Source organism: Helobdella robusta (assembly GCF_000326865.2).
Source record: "Helobdella robusta unplaced genomic scaffold HELROscaffold_10, whole genome shotgun sequence".
NCBI classification, from domain to species: domain Eukaryota; kingdom Metazoa; phylum Annelida; class Clitellata; order Rhynchobdellida; family Glossiphoniidae; genus Helobdella; species Helobdella robusta.
Genome location: NW_008703571.1, coordinates 3,680,330 through 3,702,058, shown reverse-complemented (window position 1 = coordinate 3,702,058; position 21,729 = coordinate 3,680,330). Strand labels below are relative to the sequence as shown.

Here is a 21,729-nt window from a genome sequence, read left to right as displayed (position 1 = left end):
TATTTTTTTACCTTTTTATTTATTAACTTAATAAAAGATTAGATAATAATAGATTTTTGCTCTCCGCCTACATTTTTTTACCACGTCCATGTTTTTCTTTCGGTCTCACTATTATTATCTATTTTCAACTTTTCAAACCCTATTATCAGCACTCTTTCTTAAGAAAAACCAGATTTTTAAAAATCCCATAAGCGGATATACTCAGTTCACAGAAAGTCCACAGAAAAAATGTGTTTACTCTGTTTTTTCGTTGCAAAGTTATGTTTATTAGAATTTTTCAAACGAATTGCAGATAGTTAATGTATATCAGCTTGCTCCCAAATTTTTTTAACCTACGTTTTGTGGTTTTCTTGATATTGTTACCTAATGTCAAAACGTAACCGGAGCGTTATAATGAAAAATTACTCAATCATTTTTTTATATTTAATGAAAAAACAAACATTGAAAGCGTGGCTATTGCACAAATATGTCAATTAAATTTTTTCTTGTCGATTGCTCTGGTTTTCTTATTTTTTCTTGTGGAAATGTAGCCTGAGCGTTAATTATAAGAACTAATTTTGTGTTAATATTTTATTTGATGAAATCTGGGAAATTAAAAATCAAAAAATGTAGCCGGCACGCAATCAAATGTAGCCGGATCGCTCGAGGCATATCTCTCTACCTCAATCTCCGGCTATCGTTTGCCAAAATTTAGGATTTTTTATCTTAAATATTTTAAACATGTAGAATTTAAAGGTCTGACTTCGAAAATAATTTAAGATATCATTTAACAATTTTGCATTGCACTTGGTTAATGTCAATTTATTTTAAAATTATTTTTCAGATGAAAGTGTAGTGAAAGTTTTTAAAAATTATTCCAAATCTGACGGCGGAGAATTGGTTTCTTGTTGGGTAGCTCTCAATGATCTTATTCCTATGTCTAATAGTTGGTTTTGATAATGTTTACATTTAGTTAACATTGAAACATAAAATATATTATTACTAAGGAACGATTAGCAAGCATTTTACGCATGTTTTATATAATCGTCCAAAAAATGTGTGATTTTGAGTGTACGTATACATATAAATATAACATAACTATTTTATTTTTAGCTAATTTCAATTTTTGTAATTAAGTTCTAGTGTTCTTTTTTATTCAATCTAATTTTTTTATACTTATACTTTATACTGACTCACTAAGTCATTATTCAGTCTATTAATAAATTACTTTATTTATTTGCCTTTTTATACTATTCATTACTTTATTTTATTTTCAATATTTTTCATGTTTAAACGTTTTTTTTTCGATATTTATTTATTCATTTTTTTTTTTCGTTACCATTTCTTACTATTGCCTTGTATGGTGTAAGTTTTTGCATCTGTCAGATCCTGATTTTTTAAAGAATAATAAAATAAATTAAATAAATCATGTTTGGTTTAATGGCGGATGGATGTAAACATTTATTTTTCTTTAAACTATCTCGTTCTAAGTTATTTTCTATCGTTTCCAATAAATAATACGTCTTTTTTTCTATTGAACTCGTAGTAATTTATTACCCAAATTAATGTTGACATAAAATTAATGTTACTAACAATTTCGATAATTTTCATCTTTTACGTTTTACGTTGGTTAGCTTAGTGACGTCATGCAGGCTGCATATACAATCATGGCCAAAACTTTTTCCGTTGAGTCATTTGAGAGTATTGTTACTCAAATTCTAGACAAGTCAAATGAATTTCTGGTGATGGTGATAGCACTATCCAACGGCAACCTTGAAAAAATATTTGAGAAGTTCGACTCGAATCTTACAACAGGTCAAACGAAAACTTGCACAAATCATTGGCTCATTCTGAAGGATTAATGAGCAAACTCTTCGAATCAACGTTTCTTTGAATGGAGGCCCTCAGCAATAGTTTTGAACGAGTGGTCCGTAGCATGTTTGATGCAGTGACGGGTTCGATGAATCAGCTCCACACAGCCATGTTCATATTGGGCACTAATATTGCCCAATGTCAAATTCAGATGCTGAAGATCAACGAATCGCCATTGATTGAGCAAATGACAAAGGCTCTGTAGACAGTAGAACAGGAGAAGAAAGATGAAGAGCATCGGGCCAACAATGTAATTATTTCTGGCCTTGTTCAACAAACCGGGGTATACGACATAGAGGTGGTTTTGAACTTGTGCGAAACGCGTTAAAAACGCGTCATATTGGCACCTCAAAAATATGTGTAACATTGTCCGGTCAATCTGCAGTTGATGATCTGATTTCTTCATCAAGGCTGCTACGCTCATCGCCCGACACAAAAAACATTTTCATCAATCGTGACCTGTCTAGAAGACAGGCCGAGCAAGCATTCTTCTAACGACAAGCACGGCGCCTTACAAAATCAAGCGGTGACAAAATCAAATTGGACGACCCAAAAAAAGACCAGCCCTTTCGTTAAGATCAGACCTCTTCGAATGGCTTTGACCAACACCAGAAGTCTACAAAACAAGCAGAACGATTTAATTTTATTTTTGTTGGACTACGATTCCGATATATTTTCTGTTGTTGAAACATTTTTTACCCCTAATGATCCTGATGAGATATTCTTACCGCCTAGCTAGGCTTATGTTAGAAAAGATCCTGAAACACGTGGCGGCGGTTTGGCCTTCATTATCAAAGATTCAGTTTCATATAAAATATTCACATATTGAAATAATATCCATTGATGTTACCCTATCGTTTACAAATAACCGATTCATATTATACTATCGTCCTGGTGGTTATGACAAGGCAATCGATAGCATCCAATGTATTAGAGAGTTATGTACAGGTAACGTCAACTGTCTGTTGGGTGATTTTAATCTACCGCTCATTATTTGGACTAATTACTCATATCCGAATAATTCAATTTACAACTCCTTTATTCAACTCTTCAACGAATTTGGTCTGCAACAACTGGTTGATTTATCTGCTCGGGGTCAAAATATTTTGGACCTGGTACTCTCGGATGATACCAGCTTACTAGTCGAACTGGAGGTTATTAATCTGCTTGCCTCGAGCGATCACAACATTATTGCATTTCAAATTAACTGCACCATCGGCAAGCCACCAAGTATTGATCCGCTCAACAAAACATATTTTCTAGATATCAACAGGGCTAATTACAATTGTTTAAATGATTATTTGTCTAGCCTAAATTGGGACGGTTGTTTTCAATACCGCTTCAATATCGACATGTGCTGGGAAACTTTTGAGTTTTGAGCAAATAATCCATCTTGCAATGTCAATTTTTGTTCCCATGATTTGTCGTGACCAGCTACCGCCAAAAAATTCAATTCCAAAATCACTTCGTTTATTTTACAAAGCAAAACTCTATTTTTGGAAAAAATGGAAACTAAGTTTAGATCCAGTCGATAAAGACCAATATCTGAAGTTATCTAAAAAGTGCTCCAATTTAGCCAACTCATCTCGCAAAAATAAAGAACAAATGTTGTTAACAAAAGCGAATATCCGAAGTTTTTATCATTACGTCAATAATAAACTGTTTTCTAAACCTCAGCTTACCAGCTTGAGAATTAATAATGTAAATAACAATGTAACTAATGATCCCATTGAGATAGCTAATACATTCAACGAATATTTTGGATCAGTTTTCACGATTGACGACAACAGTAGTAGTTCGCTATCAAACCGTACTACAGAATCAATAGAAGACATTTGTTTCACTCCACATACAGTTTATCTCGCTCTTCGTAATTAAAAAAAACATTTTCAGTAGGTCCAGACGGTATACCAAACATTCTTCTCAAAATGTGTGCATCAAGCCTGGCTCTTCCATTGTGTCACATATTTGACATATCATTTAAAACTAATTTTCTACCAACAAAATGGAAGACAGCTTTTATAGCTCCTATTCATAAGAAAGGTCCAACCAATCTCCCAAGCAACTACCGACCAATATCACTCACCTGTTCATCATGCCGGGTTATGGCGTCTCTAACATCAAGCCTAAATATGAAAATTAGTTTTTAGATGATGAAATTACAGTCAAATTAAAGATACCAAAGTACAATATCAAAGTCAAGACAAAGCGACTTTATCAACACATTCAGATACAAGACAAAGAAATTTCAGTACCAAAACACATAATAGAAGCAAAGACAAATAATCTTTATAAAAAAATCAAAGATATGAAAATAATACTCCAAATCAAGAAATTTTTTTTAGATCAAATACCACAGCAAAAAAGCCATGTTTTATGTGTGGAGAAGTAGGCTGAAATTGGTACCATCCATCAAATGAATGTGGAAACAGGAATCTTCACTCGTCAAAAAGAGAAATTAATATGCATGATACTGACCACCAACCAGATGACGGAGTAGAAATGATGAAAATTGAAATTGACAAGAAATCTTTAAACAGAAAGCCAGGGAAAATTGAATGCACTGATAAGGGTGAATGTAATAATAGATAATAAATTAAAAGTTAAGACAGTTTATGATAGTGGATAGTTTAATAAATAAAAATTCCTAGATATTTTAAAACTATAAATAATATAAGTGCATTCAAAACCATCAGTGGGTTAAATATTAGTTCAGCCCGGGCAAATTTAGTTGATTTAACTATTAATTTAAATACGTACATAGTCAAAAATAACAATTTCTCCTATGACCTATTTTATAGCATCAAGACCCAGATGCTATAAAAAAAAAAGTTCAAACTCATTCAAGACGAAAATTTAAACATTCTGCAAAAAATCAATTATAACAATGTCATCAAAATAGAAGAAAGAGATCAGATGAACAACAATATGTTTAATTCAGATGAACCAATCTAATCTACAAAATGCAGATAAAAATAAATTAATTAAAATTTTCTAAGTTAATTTTAACGAAAATGAAATTTATACCACATTGAAAGGGAAAATAAATGAAAATATTTCAATTCTAATTAATAAATACAGAATATGTTTGTAAAGGATAAATATAATATAGGGAAAGTAAAATCTAGAGAAGCAGAAATAAAACATCAATATAAAACATAAATATAAAACAGCAAGACTATCTAAATGTTCTATAGTTGATGATGAAGAAATCAAAACTCAATTCAAGATGTTATTAGAAGCCGATTTAATTGAAGAATCAGTATGCCCCACCAGTAACACTGGCTTTTAAAAAGATAACGGTCGTCGAACAAGGCTTTGCATTGCATTGCATTGATTTCAGACAATTAAATAAATTAGTTGTTTCAGAGTGCTACCCATTTCCTACTTTTAATGACGTCCTAAAGTACCAAACTGCAAATATTTTACTGCACTTGACATAAATTCTATATTTTTGTGTATACTGTTAAATAGGAAGATAGGGAAAAAACTTCGTTTATCACAAAATAGGGAAAATTCAATTTTTAAAGTTTTACCCTTTGGCCTTAAAAATTCGTCAGCAATTTTTCATTCAGTAATTACCCTTAAGGCCTTAGATGATATATGTCTGTGATGCTGAGAAAAGGATAGCATCGTGTCAAAATTAAGGCCTAATATTTTCGGATTATGTTCAAGTGGGAGAAGCTAGTTATTGATTATGACTTGTGGCTGATAGTGATATAGCGATGTGTGAAAAATGAAGAGAGCTATAGTAGATTTAGAGGTGGAAATCACCAAATTACGTTGGTGAAAGAAGTTGTTTAACTCTGACAGGTAGTTGTTAAGACGCCGAGTTGAAATAGCTGCATCCGGACCAGTGGTGTAGTTAGAGAAATCATCTGCATAAGAAATGATTTTGATGTCTGTAGGTGACACATGAGTTTTTGAGACGTAGTAGTTGAAAAGTGAAGGCGAAAATACTGATTCCTGGAGCATGCGTTCGTGCAGGTAATTCGAGAGCCAGCGAACATCTGATCTTGGGAGTGTTGAGGTGAATAGATCCGTGAGCAGGGTTTGATGGTCAACCGTATCAAAGGCCTTAGAAAGGTTTAGTGCAGCAAGAATATTACAATGGGCTGGTCTTTTTTGGTTGAGGCCATTGGCGATGTCATTGGCGATAGTGGTAAGTGCTGTCGTTGTTGAGTGATTGGGACGGAAACCGTGTTGGTGGTCCGCTAAAGTGAGGTGCTGGATTATGATGGGTAGAAGGCATTTTTCAAGGACCTTGATGGCAGGGCAGAGAAGAGAGCAGCACCTCCTTTCAGAGTGCCAAATGCTATCCGTAAGGCAAAACACCAACCTTTTATCATCACAGTTCTTATTAAATTGCCACAACTCATATCATCCCTGCCACTACATCGCAAGAGAGTCACAACCTTTCAGAAATATGAAAGAGATCATTAGGTTTAAGTAGATCCAAGATTAATAGTAAGTCCAAGTAGATTTCCTAGCCAAGTCTTTAGAAAAATCCAGAAAAAGCTAGTCCAAAGATGCACACAGAATTCGGATTTTGTCAGGAATGTATAGACCAAATCTTGCCTTCTCTTAATTGATAGAGGAAAAATTATAATGAGGCCAATGTTCATTTTTTTGTTTTTTAAATTTCAGATCTGCATACATTGGTCAACATTATAGAATATCTGAAAGCCATTCCACATAAAACCATCTTTTTTCCAAGATGTCATGAAAAATCGTGTCGAAAAAATAAAATAAACTATTAAAAACGAACATGGTTTAGTAATGTTTGTAGAACAGGTGAATTTCGGCTACGATATCAACTTTCTTACAAAGACCGATCTAATCTAATCACGAGAAAATACAAAGCTTTGGATCGAAAAAAAACTTGGATTAAGCAGATAGAAAATGTACGCATAAGTTTGAAATAGTTTGAAATCAATCTATATTTGATTGAAATCAGACAGCGATTATTAGAGAGAAATAGAAAAGCATATAGAACTTTTATTTTTTTTTGTTTTAATTGCTTAAAACTTTTATTTATTGAGATAATTTTGCAAAAACCTATAGGAGGACACTAGTGAGTTTTATAAGCTTTCCTCCAAGTCATGCCTACGTGGAACTCACACTTGGAGCTTTTAACATTTCAAACTTTAAATCAAAAACTGAGCACACCCAAGTCAACTTGGTTTGGGCTCTGTCATTTCACTCGTTATCATTAAATACATTGATTAAACTTGAACAAATTCGAAAAAAGAGTTCTATTCGAGCAAATATTCAAAATTTTGATTCTGATTGTGTTTTTAAAAGACAAGTTTTTTATTAGAGTTTTTGACAATTATAAACAAGAAGTAAACAGAGCTCGGTTATTTTGCATGCGCATTGAAGTGGTAGAATGAACATTAAAAGCAAACAACTTAGAAGATTGATAGTTCTGATTATTCGGATTTTTGATCAGGGGAATAAATTAAGTGACCAAACGGAATTAAATATTTAAATGGCTAAACCTGACTTATAGAGGATGAGTTGTTAGCATACTGACGAACCGGCGAATTTATTGAAAATTAAATAAACAAATAATAACATATAAACAAGTAATGAGTAAATAAATAAAGATGAATCGACGATGGTTGCATATGTTTTAGGGTTTTTATATCGGCATATCTCTTTCAATTTTTTATCATTTGTATTTATAAAAACCTAGTTCTTCATTTACCTTTACTACAAGATTTTTTAATTTTTTTATTACATTATAGGAATTTCAGTGCTTTATTTTTTCTTTTAAGATCCAGGGATGATTATGGAGTGGGATGAGAGGAGCCGATTGTTGTATGCCGCTGGTAACGTCAATTACATTCGTCTCTGGGACGTCAATGTAGAAATGAAAAAATTGGTAACATTTTACAACCTTTTTTGTTAAATAATATATTAAGATTTTTTCTATATTATTAAACAATACGACTTATTGACTTTTTTTTATCAGGACCTATCTTTGGCATCTTCAGGCAATTGCGCTTCAAGTTTGACGTCAATGGAATCATGTTCTGACATTTTAGTGGCCGGATGTATAGACGGGAGTGTTCGACTGTTTGATCATCGGTTGCCCAAACAAGATAAGTACGTATCATGTGAAATTTTTCCACACTCGCAATTTTATGTTTTGATTTTTGATGTAAATCATTTAGATTTTTTGATATCCGATTCGCAAGTTTTACTCTGCCTTTATTTAATATACTTTAGAAAGAGTTTTTTTGTAATTTCCTAACAGTAAAGGCGTCACTGAAAAAAGGAAGTTTTTATTTTTGAAAACATGACTAGTGTTTTTTGTATTTGAGAAAAATTGTATTAAATTTAAACATTCACATCTGTTTTCAAAATTTAAACAAATTTTGATAAAAGCGCTTAAATATAATACAAAAAGTTTTGGTATAAATACTGTCTTGACTAATTTCATCTGATATTAAATATTAAATTTTCACAAAAATTTTAAAAGTACAATTTTTTCTATTATATGTATTTTGCATTGTTTTTTCATTATATTTTTACGATGCTACTTCAATAATTCATGATACAATTCACATAGTGAAGTGAGGGTTTACAGGGATCATTCTTCTAGGATTGTTAAAGTCCAATGTTTAATGAACGGTGACAATGATCAACTCCTCGTTGCTGGGTACATGAAATACTTATTTTTTTGCTAATGTTAATTTATTCAATTTTCAAATAAATTAATGTAACGCATGTTTACTCAAACAGACAACAAGGGGAAATTATTCATTACGATATTAGGATGGATCACTTGATAAACAAGTTTCAATGTTCAGGGGGAGAGTTAAGAGGTTTTGACGCCCACAAAATAGCTGATCTCCTAGTAAGGTTCGTTTATATAAAAATGGATGATGGTTTGAACGTTTACAATGGCTGTTTAGAGTTTTTTTTTGAAAATTTTTATAAATTATTTGCCATTTATCTTATACGTGATTGCTAAATGGTTAAAGGCGCATATTCTTGCTATCGCAATGACAAAAAGATCCCTTCCTATCATATATATTGTGTATGATGCGTGGTTTTGAAAAAATTGACTACTCTTCCGGGTTACATTAATTACGATACTCCATCAAATCATGGAACGTCTGCAATGTCCTATAAATTACCTGTTTCACCAGGTGATGGTCTAGCCGTTATCATCATAGATACACTTAAATCAAATGTGATTGATCTTGGGCTTCTCCGACAAATTTGAACATACGTATTTTATCTATCTTTATCTCTTTTGTTTGACATTAAATTAACACGGTTATTTTGTCTGTCCTCCGTTTAAAACATCTTCTTTTTGCAATATTTTCAGTTGCAGAAGTCAAGATTGGAACTCATTACCGCTTGCAACAGCCAAGACTTGGAACTTATTGCGCTTAGTTTAAAAGTTAATACTGACCTCAACCACAGTATTCAGAAATCGCATGAAACATGGTTTTTCAACAAAACGAAGCACAATTAGATCTTCCGAAGATTGTTCAAAGAGGCGATTTACAGTTTACAATACAGTTATAAATTTTTATTTCAGTTATGTTCGTTACATCTGTTAGAACACTCCCTGAAAATTGTCGAGAAAATCATTGAGAGAAGATTAACGTCGTGCATCACAATCGGAAATTATCAATTTGGTTTTCTAGCGGGGAAATCAACAATTGATGCAATTCACATCCTTCGGCAACTGCAAGAGAAGTACCTCGCAAAGCATCAACAACTATCACACATTTTTGTAGACCTTGAAAAAGCATTTGATCAAGTTCCCCGTGAAGCAATCAGGTGGAGTCTACGTCGACAACTCATTCCAGAATATCTTGTCTCTATATTGATGCGGCGTGACATCCCACTACCACTACGATCAAGACTTTATAAATCTGTGATACGTCCGGTGTTGTTATATGTAGAAACATGGCCAATGACAACCAAACTGGAACAACAACTTCAACGAACCGACATGAAAATGCTCCGATGGGTGCAACGAATTAGTCTGAAGGACCACATCAGATCTACCGAAATCCTGCGTCGTGCTGGTTTAGATGATATAAAAGACGAATGCCGGCAACACCGTCTGCGGTGCTTTGGTCATGTCAAACGAAGTGGAAACAGTGCCATAACTTCTCTTACAGATGTTGAAGTACCTGGCACACGTCCCAAAGGCCGTCCAATGAAGTCTTGGTCGCAAACAATCAAGCAAGACAAGAAAGCTCTAAATTTAAATGAAATGGATACAGCTGATCGTCTAATTTTGCGCAAAAAGTTGATGGCAAAGAAAACAACGTCCTACCTTGGGATGTTTTGCGTCCGACCCGGTTGGGTCTTTGGACGCAAAACAAAGATTGATCAGTTATGTTCGTACAAGTTTCAACTTGTTTGTAGTTTGGTATCATATTATAAACATGGAAGGCTCGTCTATTAAATAATCGTCAGAAGTGACAATTGTGCATTGACTTGCTAAGAAGATCCTGTTTTGAACTAATGCTAATGGCAACATTTAAATAAACAGGCAGTAAGCCAGAACATTTAAAATGTTTGCCCTTTGTCGACAACCAATGAGGTTCTATTTTTTTTAAGTGAAATGTTGCTAAAGTTTGACCAATTAATTTGGCTACTTAGTTCGGAACCAATTGAACCAAGTGATACTTGATTCTAAAATTTGTTAGTTTTATTTGTGATATTTAACTGATTGATTCCATTTCCCACTCCCATCAGTTTCTCTTCCATTTTCAATTTGAAACTCGATCGATTTTTAAACATTTTTTAAAAATATCGCTATTTAATTCAGCTTAGGTGTTTTTATCGACCTGAAAAAGGCTTTTGATGTGATTGACCATGAAATTCTGCTTCGAAAATTGTTTAAATATGGGTTTCGTGAAATTGTTCTTGATTGGTTCAGATCTTACTTAACTGATCGTAGTCAGTATGTTTCTATTGACAATGTTGTGTCATCCCCTTTAAGGATTTTAACAGGTGTCCCTTAGGGTTTCATATTGGGACCTTTGTTGTTTATAATATTTGTGAACGATATCTTTCCTGTATCCGATAGATGCACTGTGATGTTATTTGCTGACGATACCAGTATTTTTTTGTCAGGTAAAGAGCCTGCTTGACTTATTCACGGAGATGAATAGCCAGCTTAATGTGATTTATGATTGATTTTTGTCCAATCGGCTGACAGTGAACATATCCAAGTCTTGTTATGTCATCTTTGGTCCCTCGATAAAAACTAACAGGGTGCCCCTGAGTGGCCTGGAGCTGATTATCCAGGGCATATCTCTTCCACGGGTTCATTCGGTAAAATTTTTGGGAATTGTTATACAAAGTGATCTGAAATGGAATGAGCACATCGACATGATCGTCCATAGGCTGTACCGTGCGGTTGGGATTCTGTTTAGAGTGAGAGACAGGTTGAATGTCAAGTCAATGATCTTACTTTATTATTCTTTTTTTTTATTCACATTTGTTATATGGAAATGTGTTTTGGGGATCTGTCAGTAAATATTGGATCAATAAAGTTTTAGTGATGCAAAAACGTTTTATGCGAATAATTTTTTCTTTGAACTTTCGCGATCATACTGATGACGTGTTTCGTAACCATCAAATTCTTAGAATAGAACAATTACATAATTTTAAACAATTACATAATTTTAAACAAATGTTTATAAAATACTTATTAATAAAGATTATGAGCAGTTAAATTTTTTTGATAGGGTTCGGACAACTACCAGGCAACGTGGTCAATTGTTGTTAAAAAAATTTAAAACTTCCACCTACCAACGTAGCTGGATAATAAGGGGTCCAAAATTATGGAATGATTTGGCCATGGATGGTCAAACACATCTGTCTTTGAAGGGATTTAAGCTATGTGCAAAAGACGCTGTGGGCGTGCTAATTGACTGTTTATGTATGACCTTCATTTTGTTGTGTGATTCAGTACTTTTTTTATTTTTTTATGCTATGTATTTGTTTATTAACGTGGTTGCTAAATGTATTTAACTAATTTTATGAATGTATTATTATTAATCTATTATTGTAATTTTTTGTTTGATTTTAGTCATGGTGGTCTTCGCAAGTACTTTTGTTACTTTTTTGATCTCCTGACTTTTTTTTGTCAAATAAATTTGGAAGAAAAAAAAATTTAAATATTCAAATATAATTAACATTTATGTAAGCAATACTGCGCTCATCGGGTAGATTATCCCAAAACACATCTAACGGAAACATTTCAGCTTGCTAATGGCATCAAAAGCTAGTTAAAATTGGCAAGAGAAGACAAAAAACAAAGAATTATTTGGATTTTACAGATTTTTGATATTGTTTATAATTAATTTTGTTGACGTTGCTCTCTTCATTTCGTTTTTCATTTTAATCTGTTAATTAAATAATTTTTTAGCTGCAATAACAATCATCAGAGCATAAATGCCTTCAGAAGAAATGGTGATTTGATGTATAATATTAAACTAAGTCAAGGGATCATCTCAAAAAGCGGATTTTCTTCTTATTTGTCTTTTCACCCCTACAAGGTTTATTTGCATATTTTGGTATATTTGACTTTCGTTTGTGGCTTTAAATAATTTGTTCATGTTACTTTAGCACAAATTATTAATTAAAATAAATATATTCTATTTTCAAACATAATTTACATATTGAACAGGTAAAGTTAGGCGTCACTAGTGGCAACAACATTGTATACGTTTATAGCCTACCAGACTCCAAAAAGAAGTAAAAAAATGAAACCAAAAACCGACATAGAATACACTATTAATTATATATATATCGAACGATATATGATATCATATTATTATATTTTTTTATTTATTATACTTTTTTGAAATATTTTATAATTTTTCAGTACCCTCCGTTTCTATCAATATTAAACTAGCCTTATCTTGTGAATTTGTTGTTACCAAATTTTACTGTCAAATCTAATTTGGGAATAAATAATTACCGCTCATTGATTCAGTTTTAATATTTTGTTTCCGTATTAATCATATTGTTTAACTTAACTATTGAGTCAATGCATCAATAGTTATGTTGCTTGTTGTAATAGTTTATCAAAATCCTAGGTGCCAACAATTTGATTATCAAAAACGGGACACACACACATGTTGTCAATCGCGATAGTACTTTGTTTTTTGTACAATCATAATCATCATCGATATCTTAATTAAATTAAATGAACATCGGCGTTTTCCTTTGTTGTTTTATTAAGAATCGTAACCATGATCGATATAACAAACTAAAAGTCGGTATCCGAAATTTTTTTTTGATGTGTTATGTTGAAATCGTAATCAGTGACATCGCAATGAAGTTGAAAAAATTATTTGTGTTGGAAACATCAGAGAAATCAGTGCTTATTTATATTTTCATGAGCTTTTTTAAATTTATTATTGAATTGCTATTTCACTATTTGTTTTGGTTTCGCAAAAAGTGGGACAAATATGCGTTTCGTGGACACCGAAGCGGGACATGAGGTGCGAAATTCGGGACTCCCGCCCAATTCGTTTTTATTTCTCAGCTTATTTTAATTGATATTTATTGTTATTTTATGTGAAAACCCGTAAAATATTTTTATATGTTAAAAATACACTTGCAAAATTAATCTGTTTTTAATCAATTTCTAAACTATGCTAGTAAATCCAAATTTATGTGTCCATTTTTTAATTATCAAATATAAATCACTTGACCAAGATAATCAGCACAAATGTTAAAAATAAACTAATATAACGTTATCTTTTTATCGTCATGGGGAATGATAAATAAATTGTATTCATTCTTAATGTCACATCGCTTTTTATAATTGCAATCTCGGAATGAGGATTTCCCTGTTGTAACATTTGTCGTTGACCTTGAGATTCACACCCATTGCTTGGGGAAAATATACAAAATGAACTCATTCAAATAATTGTAAAACGATTTCGTAAAGAAATTTTCTGAAAATGGCAAAATATTTTGCAGTTATAGTGAGTTGTACCCAAAATTTGAGTAAAGTAAAAATGTCAATTGTGGTACGTTTTGTTCAGATGGAAAATGCTGAAGTCTATGAACATTTCATCACTCATAACTGTAGAGCAGATAACTGGTGCAGCACTCACAGATGTATTTCTACAAATTCTGGACTCATACTGGGTTTCCAATTGCGTGGACAGGGCTGCGATAACGGTGCGAATGTAAGAGGAGATCAGTCAAAAGTGCAGAAAAGAATATTGTGCTGGAGAAATCTTTGATGCTGTTTTTGAAATCAGCCAGAACGTTTTTTATGATCCATCTTTACGTTATGAAGCAGATGTATTAACTCAAAAGATGAAAAACTTTATATTTTTCGCTGTACAGTGATATGGTTTAATATTTTGATCAGTGGCAGATCCATGGGGGGGCGATCACCCCCCCCCCCTACTGAAAAAAAAGAAAAGTTTCTAGTTTATTTTTGTCAACTCTTTATTACTGTTTATAAGAAAGCGTGCAATGTCATCAAAAACTTTCAACTTTTAATGTCATAAAATAATAAATGTAATGATTTGGATCAAACATAGTCAATATGTACATATGAGTACATACATAAATATAAAAAAATTATTTTCCTTTTTTTAATCCTATAAGTGTTTTAAAAAATGGGTTTATTTATTTTATTAGACTAGCGAGGTACCTAATACCTTGATAGGTTGACTAATAACAATTTATAAAACAAATTCTATTTTACGATTTCCTGACTTCGCAAAACGCTCAATTACATTTTCAACATTTACTAAAACGTCTCTGTGTACATTAAGTAGTGCCAATCCGACTAATCTGTCTTCTGTCATTCGTGTTCTTAGCCATGTTTTAATTCTTCGCAGAGTTGAGAAGCTACGTTCAGCACTGGCAACACTAACTGGATATGCTTTAATAATACGGAACAACTTCTGAGTGATTGGATATTGTACGGGGTCACACAAATGAAAAACAACAGAAAGATCAGTAGTCAGTGATTTGACTCCTCCTCCGTCCTTGTTCATTCTAAAGCATTTGCTCTGCCACAATTCAACTTCCGATATAAATTGAAGTTGGGTACTAAGTCCAAGAATGGTACCATAGAAATTACTGATTGCTGAAACAGATTCGACAACATCTTTATAATTTAGTTTAATAATATTTTCTGGCATCAAAGAATAGATTTGGAGACACTGCAAATTTTCTTTAGAAAAACGAGTATTTATATCCAATATCAGTGCATCAAGAAGAGGGATGTAAACTGATCACCTGTAATATTTTTCCAATGAATCAGAAGGTACATTTTCACGGCATGTCTGTCGATGCACAAATCTTTTGTAGGTAAAAGTGCCATCTTTTTCAATTATTATTTTTTCTGCTGCTCTAAAAATTTCCGAAAACATTTCTTCGCAATTTTTTCTCTTTTTTTGTAAAACATTTAACAGGTCTTTAATGCAATTTTCTGCATCATGTAAATTTAAACTTTTTTTTGAAACAATTCACAGAGGCCCTTTGTTAGAGAGAATACATGCACAGCACAGCCTAAGGACACAATAAAATCACTTTCTCTAATTGCTGTTAATAAAGTTGTTGCTTTTGATGAAGTTGTTCTGTCATTCCATTTAGATATATTCTTTAGCGCATCAATTATTTGTGGAAGTTCAATACTAAACATCAGCAATGCATCATGTCTCTCAACCCATCGTGTTTCGCAGAGTGAAACCAGTTGTGAATTTATCATGTTCTTTATTATAAAATTTCATTTTGCAGAAGCATTGAAAAAAGCAACTACTTCACTAATAACACCCAAACAATTTCTTAATGCTTGTACATTCGAACTTTTTGATAAAGTTAAATTTAAAGCATGGTTATAACAAGGACACCAGTGCGTTCACTGCAACCTTTTGAATTTCAACTACTGCTCCTTTTTGTAACGAAGACATAACACTGCAACCATCTGTTCCCACACCAACACAGTTTTCTAGAGAAAGGTGGAACTTGTTTGCAAACATGTTTATAACCGATTGACCAATAATATTACCGTCAAGAATAGGTTAATTGATGCAGTAATATCAGATTGATAATTGTTGTCATGTAGATCAACAAATCCTGCAAAATCTTCTCGAACTGATCCATCAGGCAGCAAGTAACGTAATATTATAGTCATTTGCGACTTATGTGATGCATCGGTGGTTTTGTCAATCATAATAGCATAATACTTTGATTCTCTAACGCGACTCAAAATTTGTTCACATATTTCCTCCCCACAGCATTTAATTAACGCATTTTGTGCGGTTTTGCTAATATAGGTTGCTGATGCTCTTGCCGTTTTTAAATGATTTTCTAAATTTGAATCTCCACTGCTTACTCTAAATTTTAGCAATTCTCGGAAATTACCTTCATTTTTAATCACATCAGAATCTTCATCATCTTTGTCTAATATACTACCATCATCTCTGTGTCCTCTGAATGGAATATTCTGCCTTCCTAAAAATATAATTGTTTCCACAATAGGTATCAATCTCTGACTATTCTCTAAAACCTGCTGAAGCCGTTGAGCATTTACTCTGTTTACAATATTTATTGCTGGTTCATTATAGTTTTTTAAAAAACACCTCCCTGCTTCAACAGCTTCCTTGTGGTATGTTGCTTTGTCATGCATTGTTAAATCTCCATCTTTGCCAAACAGTTTAACAAGCTTCTGAAGTTCCATTTGTTTGTGAGATCCTGCAGTCAGGTGGTATGAAAATAATGAGCTATATTTGCAGTACAGTCCTTTTTTATTATCTGAATAAATTAGCCATTCATATTTTTCCAGATGAGAATGATTAAGATATCGCTTTTCTTGTTTATTTTTCTTCTTGTGAAGTGAATGTGGCATTTTGTAGTCAGCTGGTGGCTTCCATGGCAATTCTAACAAACTTTTTTTTGTCAAATCATCCATAAATGTTCCAACAAGTTTTCCAATATCATTGATAAACCCAGCATTTAAAATCTTACTAGAAAATGCCTTAGCAATTTCAGCTGTTCCAGTCTCAGTTGAAATCTGTTCATTTTCAGAAAAAAGACTATCATGAGCTATGACTACTGAATTGACATTCATATTCCGGCTGTTGCTGTCCATATTATTACTTGTTTCTGTTATCTCATGTTCAACATGTTCAGTAAAAATACTATTACTTGTTGAAGCTTCTGCTGATGTGGTTGGAAGTGGAAGTTCAGTTGTTCCACCAACTTCAGTAGTGACAGTAGAATTAGTTGTAGATGCTTCAACAGACTTTTTTCTCTTCAACGTCACAAAAAATGAATCCTAAGTACTCTGTGGTTGTAAAAAATTTGTTCTCTTAATTTTCTTCCGATGATAATGGTTTGTTGTAATTGTCCCTAATATTTTATAGTATTATAAACAATAATTAATGAATGTTTTAATTTAAAAGTAACTTGTATTTACTATTTTTGTCGTTTTTAGGTAACACAATACACAATCATGGCGCTTGAAAAGGAAAGTTAGACTGTTTAAAAGTGAATAGTGATATAAAATTAAAAAATTAAAAAGTGCATATTTTAAAGGATTACTTAACACTACAATAATGGGATCCGTAGTAAATAATATGATTACTACATCACTCTTTTTAATAGAACAGAGTAGATTTAAGTTTACTGACATGATACGGGGGTGCGTGCTACCGCGTGCGTGCACACTTGCACCGTCTTTGCCGATGCTGATACGATCGCGACGTATATGCCGTAATGTCTTAGTAACATAGATTGTTATTTAAAGGGCAAATTGAAAAATAATTTAAACGTTTTTTTATTTGTGGGCTTGCCCGCCTTGCAGGCAGTTGTGGGTTGCCATGATGGATAAAAATCGCCCCCCTTTACTAGATGACCTGGATCCGCCCCTGATTTTGGTCCAAGTAAACTTAGCAAGCAAAGTTACTCAAAATACTGAAATTGACATTTCTGAAGCCAAACAAATTTTGAACAAAACTGTTAACTTCTTAAAGTTATATCGCTCATATAAAGCTTTTGAAAAAATTATTTCTGATGCAGAATTAATTGTAGCTGAATTAGATTTAGAGCCATCATTTGCATTTAAAGTTTCTATTAGACCAAGGTTTAAAAGACAAATATTTTCTCATGAAACTTGAGATGATCCCATTATAAATGCAAAAGATAGATTTTAAATAGAATGTTTTAATTGTATTTTAGATAGTGCTATAAATTCGATTGAAGAAAGATTTAACCAGCTAAATGTGATGCTTTTCAACTCCTGTACGATATTGCAAATATTAAAAAAGATTTTTCAGAGGAAAGTCTCAAAAAAATATGTTTAAATCTTCAAAATATAATAAGCACAGATTCTTCTGCAAATATTGATAGCATGGAATTATTAGATGAATTGCTTGCATTGTCTGAATTAATTGAACCAAAACGTCACCATAGTACTAGAGCTTATTTTAAGAAACAATAATTTCACTCCAAATGTTTCTATTGCTTTACGAATTCTGTTAACACAGCCAGTATTAGTTGCATCTGGAAAGTGTAGTTTTTCAAAAGTGAAATTAATTAAAGATTACTTAAGATCTACTACGTCACAAAATCGTTTGACGAGTCCTTCTTTATTATCTCAAATTAGATTTTACTGAATTATTGATGGCATGTTAAAATATGCCTATTTTGTATGTATTTTGCTTGCTTTTTGTGTTTTTACTGTTTGGATTTAATGTTTTGCAGATATACGATTCTATGCGTCACTTTTAGTTTTACTTTAAGGTGTTTTTTAATTTACTGGTGCTTTTTAGTTAGGGCGGCAAACTGAGATCTTGCCTCGGGTGGCAGAATACCTTGAGCTGGCACTGTTCTAAAAGATTTATTCAACTTGTCACTATTATGTTTTTTGATTTGGTTTGTGTTTTACGATGGTTTTCTTGGCAAAAGTTGTGGGCAGTACATGCTGTCAACTTTTCTACTTTAAAGATGGACTGATTATTATATTAACGATCTTTTTGATGATATCCGTGATTAAAAGCCTCTTGTTAAAAAAGACGTAGAAGGGCCAAAGGTACTTAGATTTGAAGTTCGTGGCTCTTTTTCCAAAATGAAATCAAATAAAGCGCCGGGTCCAGATGAGATAGTTGTTGAAGAAATTAAATGTCTTGATGAATTAGACATTGAAAAAGTGGCAAAATTTCAAATGTAATTTATAACAGCGGCGAAATTCCTAAAGATATTAATTGCATTGCTTAAAAAACCTAATACAATAAAATGTGAACTACATTGAACAATCAGCTTGATGAGTCATATTACAAAACTTCTTTTGAGAATTCTGATGAAAAGACGAAGCAAAATCATCTAAAATTTCAAATGTCCAATGTGGTTTTGTAGAGGATTGTGGCACAAGAAATCCATCTTTAAAAACCTTCTTTCTCTAAGATTTTTTCACCGGATTTAGCTTTTATGCATCAAGAAACGGTGCAAGTCCTATTCCAGTGATTTCTTTGATGTTTTTATACATTGCACTTTTATTACTGTTTTTGATCTTTTTTAATGATAATGATTAACCATTTTTCCTTTACCTCTAAGCGCATTTATTGATTGTTTTGTTCAGCTTTTTGTAACTATCAGGATTGCAACCTTTTACTTTCCTTCATTCATCCATCAAAAACATGATTTTTAAATGAAAAACATCCTCACCAACAGTAAAATCAGAATATCAACAAAATTAAAACAGTTAGGGTGCTACATTTTTCTGTGCTAACTTACGGTTCTGTGTTCTAGACAATTTCTAAAAAAAATGGAAAAAAAGATTAAGACTGCTGAGATGTGGTTTTTGAGAAGAATTATGAAACTTAGTATGACCTCTCATACATCAAATGAGGGTGTATTAAAACAGTGCGGATATGAAAAAGGAAATTATTACAGATAATCCGACGGGGGCAGTTAAAGTTTTTTGATTAAATCATGGGAAGGAGCGAATGGAAAATCTAACAACTACTGGAAAGATTGCGGGGAAAAGAGATCGTGGTCAACAACAAATAACATTCGTGAAGTCCTTGTGTCACTTGTTGAGTATCACCACATTTCAACTACTACAAAGTGTTAAAGGTTGGGTTTTATGTAGGTCGATGGTCGCAAACGTCCTGAAAGGATAAGGCACGAGAAAGGAAAAAGAAGATATAAATTAGGACTTGTTATGTTGCTAATGAGTTGCAAATTATGGAAATAAAGTTGAAAAAAATTGTTTCATGCATTTTTTCTGGCCCCACTATTTGATATTTAATATTAATACTGTTTTACACATGTGTATACACATGTATCATGCATATTTTTATCTTTATAACTTTCCTTCATAATCATTGGATACTTTCCTACACATGTACATCACTTATATCCATTTCGATAATGTACATTCATACTGTTCGTTCACCTAAATACAATAAGATACAATAAAACTGCGTACTGCGTGCAAATTCCATACATTCACTCGTTTTATCTTGCAAAATTTTTTACCTACCGCTGCATTATTTTAAATTACTTTAGTTGTTTTACTTAAATATGTATCCATTTATTTATTTTAATATTAAACTATAACTTATTTCACTAATTATTCAATTTCATCTGCATTACAAGGTAACATTTTGCTTTTAACGTAACTCTTCAAATTATTTATTCATATGATGCTTTGTTTCATTTGGCCTGTTTTAAATCACAACACGTAACATTTTAAATACTATTTTATTTTATTTTATTTTATTTGGTTCACATTTATGGCAATATTTGCATCTCACACAAGGCTCTGAAGATGGTGTACACCGAAACAACGTTGTTAGTCAAATTATGTCACTTGTTCTCAATAAATACGATTTACAACAATTCCATATCGTTGAGTGTATTTTCTATTTTCAAAAAGTTAATTAATGGTAAGTATTCAATGAAATTTGCATATATATATATATATATATATATATATATATATATATATATATATATATATATATATGCATATATATATATATATATATGTAAATTATATTTCATATAATTATCTATGTATTTCTATTCTGTGCTTGTAAATTATGTTTCATTACTTTGGTATTATCTTATATATAAATGCAAATAGCACGTGGTTATATTTTATTATTGTTGGCTTTGTAAACGATCCTGGAATTTAATTTTTATACTTAGATTAATAAATTAGGTTATTCGAAAGCAAACTTATAAATTAAATCCCAAAAAGAAGATGGCTTCAAAAACAAGTAAGTTGTATTTTCATATTATTAAAAGAAATAATGACAAATTTGAATTAGCGGGCATATCGGAAAATAAAGAAACATGGTATGCCCTACCTGAAGAGAAGAAAGATTTAAGTTTGCACGAAGCTCTATCTACGAAGCGAGATAGAGCTTCGTGCAATCTATCAATACAATTAATTCTATCAAACCTATCAACGGTTATCGCACAATTTGCATCAAACTCGATGATGAATTGAGAAAAGAATATTACGACGAAGACGAAAATCTATGTTTTTTAGATAATATGTTAGAAGAAAAAATTATTGATAATAAACATAGAGATGAATCAGATGACAATTTTTTAAATGAACGAATTAAGGAATTAGAAGCTAAGCTAAGTCTGAATGATAACTTTAAGCTGCAAGACGTTGAAAAAAAATTTATTCTGGAAAATTTCAACAAAAAGAAAAACCCTACTGAATGGATAGAGAAATTTGAAAATGAATGTAGAAGGCATAAAATACTAAATCCTACTAATGTCATAGAAGCATTACGCTTCTTTTTATCTGGGTCACTGAAAGATTGGTACGAATCAAATTTAAAAAAGATTGGCTTAACTAATTGGTCAGAACGGAGAAAGTCCTTTCTGACC

General features: G+C 32.1%; 2 protein-coding genes across 2 annotated transcripts; one reads left to right on the top strand and one right to left on the bottom strand.

The window, feature by feature from the left end:
- Positions 1-1,646: 1,646 nt before the first annotated feature.
- HELRODRAFT_166852 (hypothetical protein) lies at positions 1,647-2,590 on the top strand (the record flags this gene model as incomplete). Its single annotated transcript, XM_009012044.1, has 2 exons — positions 1,647-1,794; positions 2,319-2,590. The coding sequence occupies 2 exons, from the start codon at positions 1,647-1,649 to the stop codon at positions 2,588-2,590; spliced, it is 420 nt and encodes a 139-aa protein (XP_009010292.1).
- An 11,968-nt stretch (positions 2,591-14,558) lies between these two features.
- On the bottom strand, positions 14,559-14,789 carry HELRODRAFT_153371 (hypothetical protein; the record flags this gene model as incomplete). Its single annotated transcript, XM_009012043.1, has 1 exon — positions 14,559-14,789. A coding segment is annotated over one exon (231 nt), but the record flags the coding sequence as incomplete, so codon positions are not given.
- Positions 14,790-21,729: the final 6,940 nt, after the last annotated feature.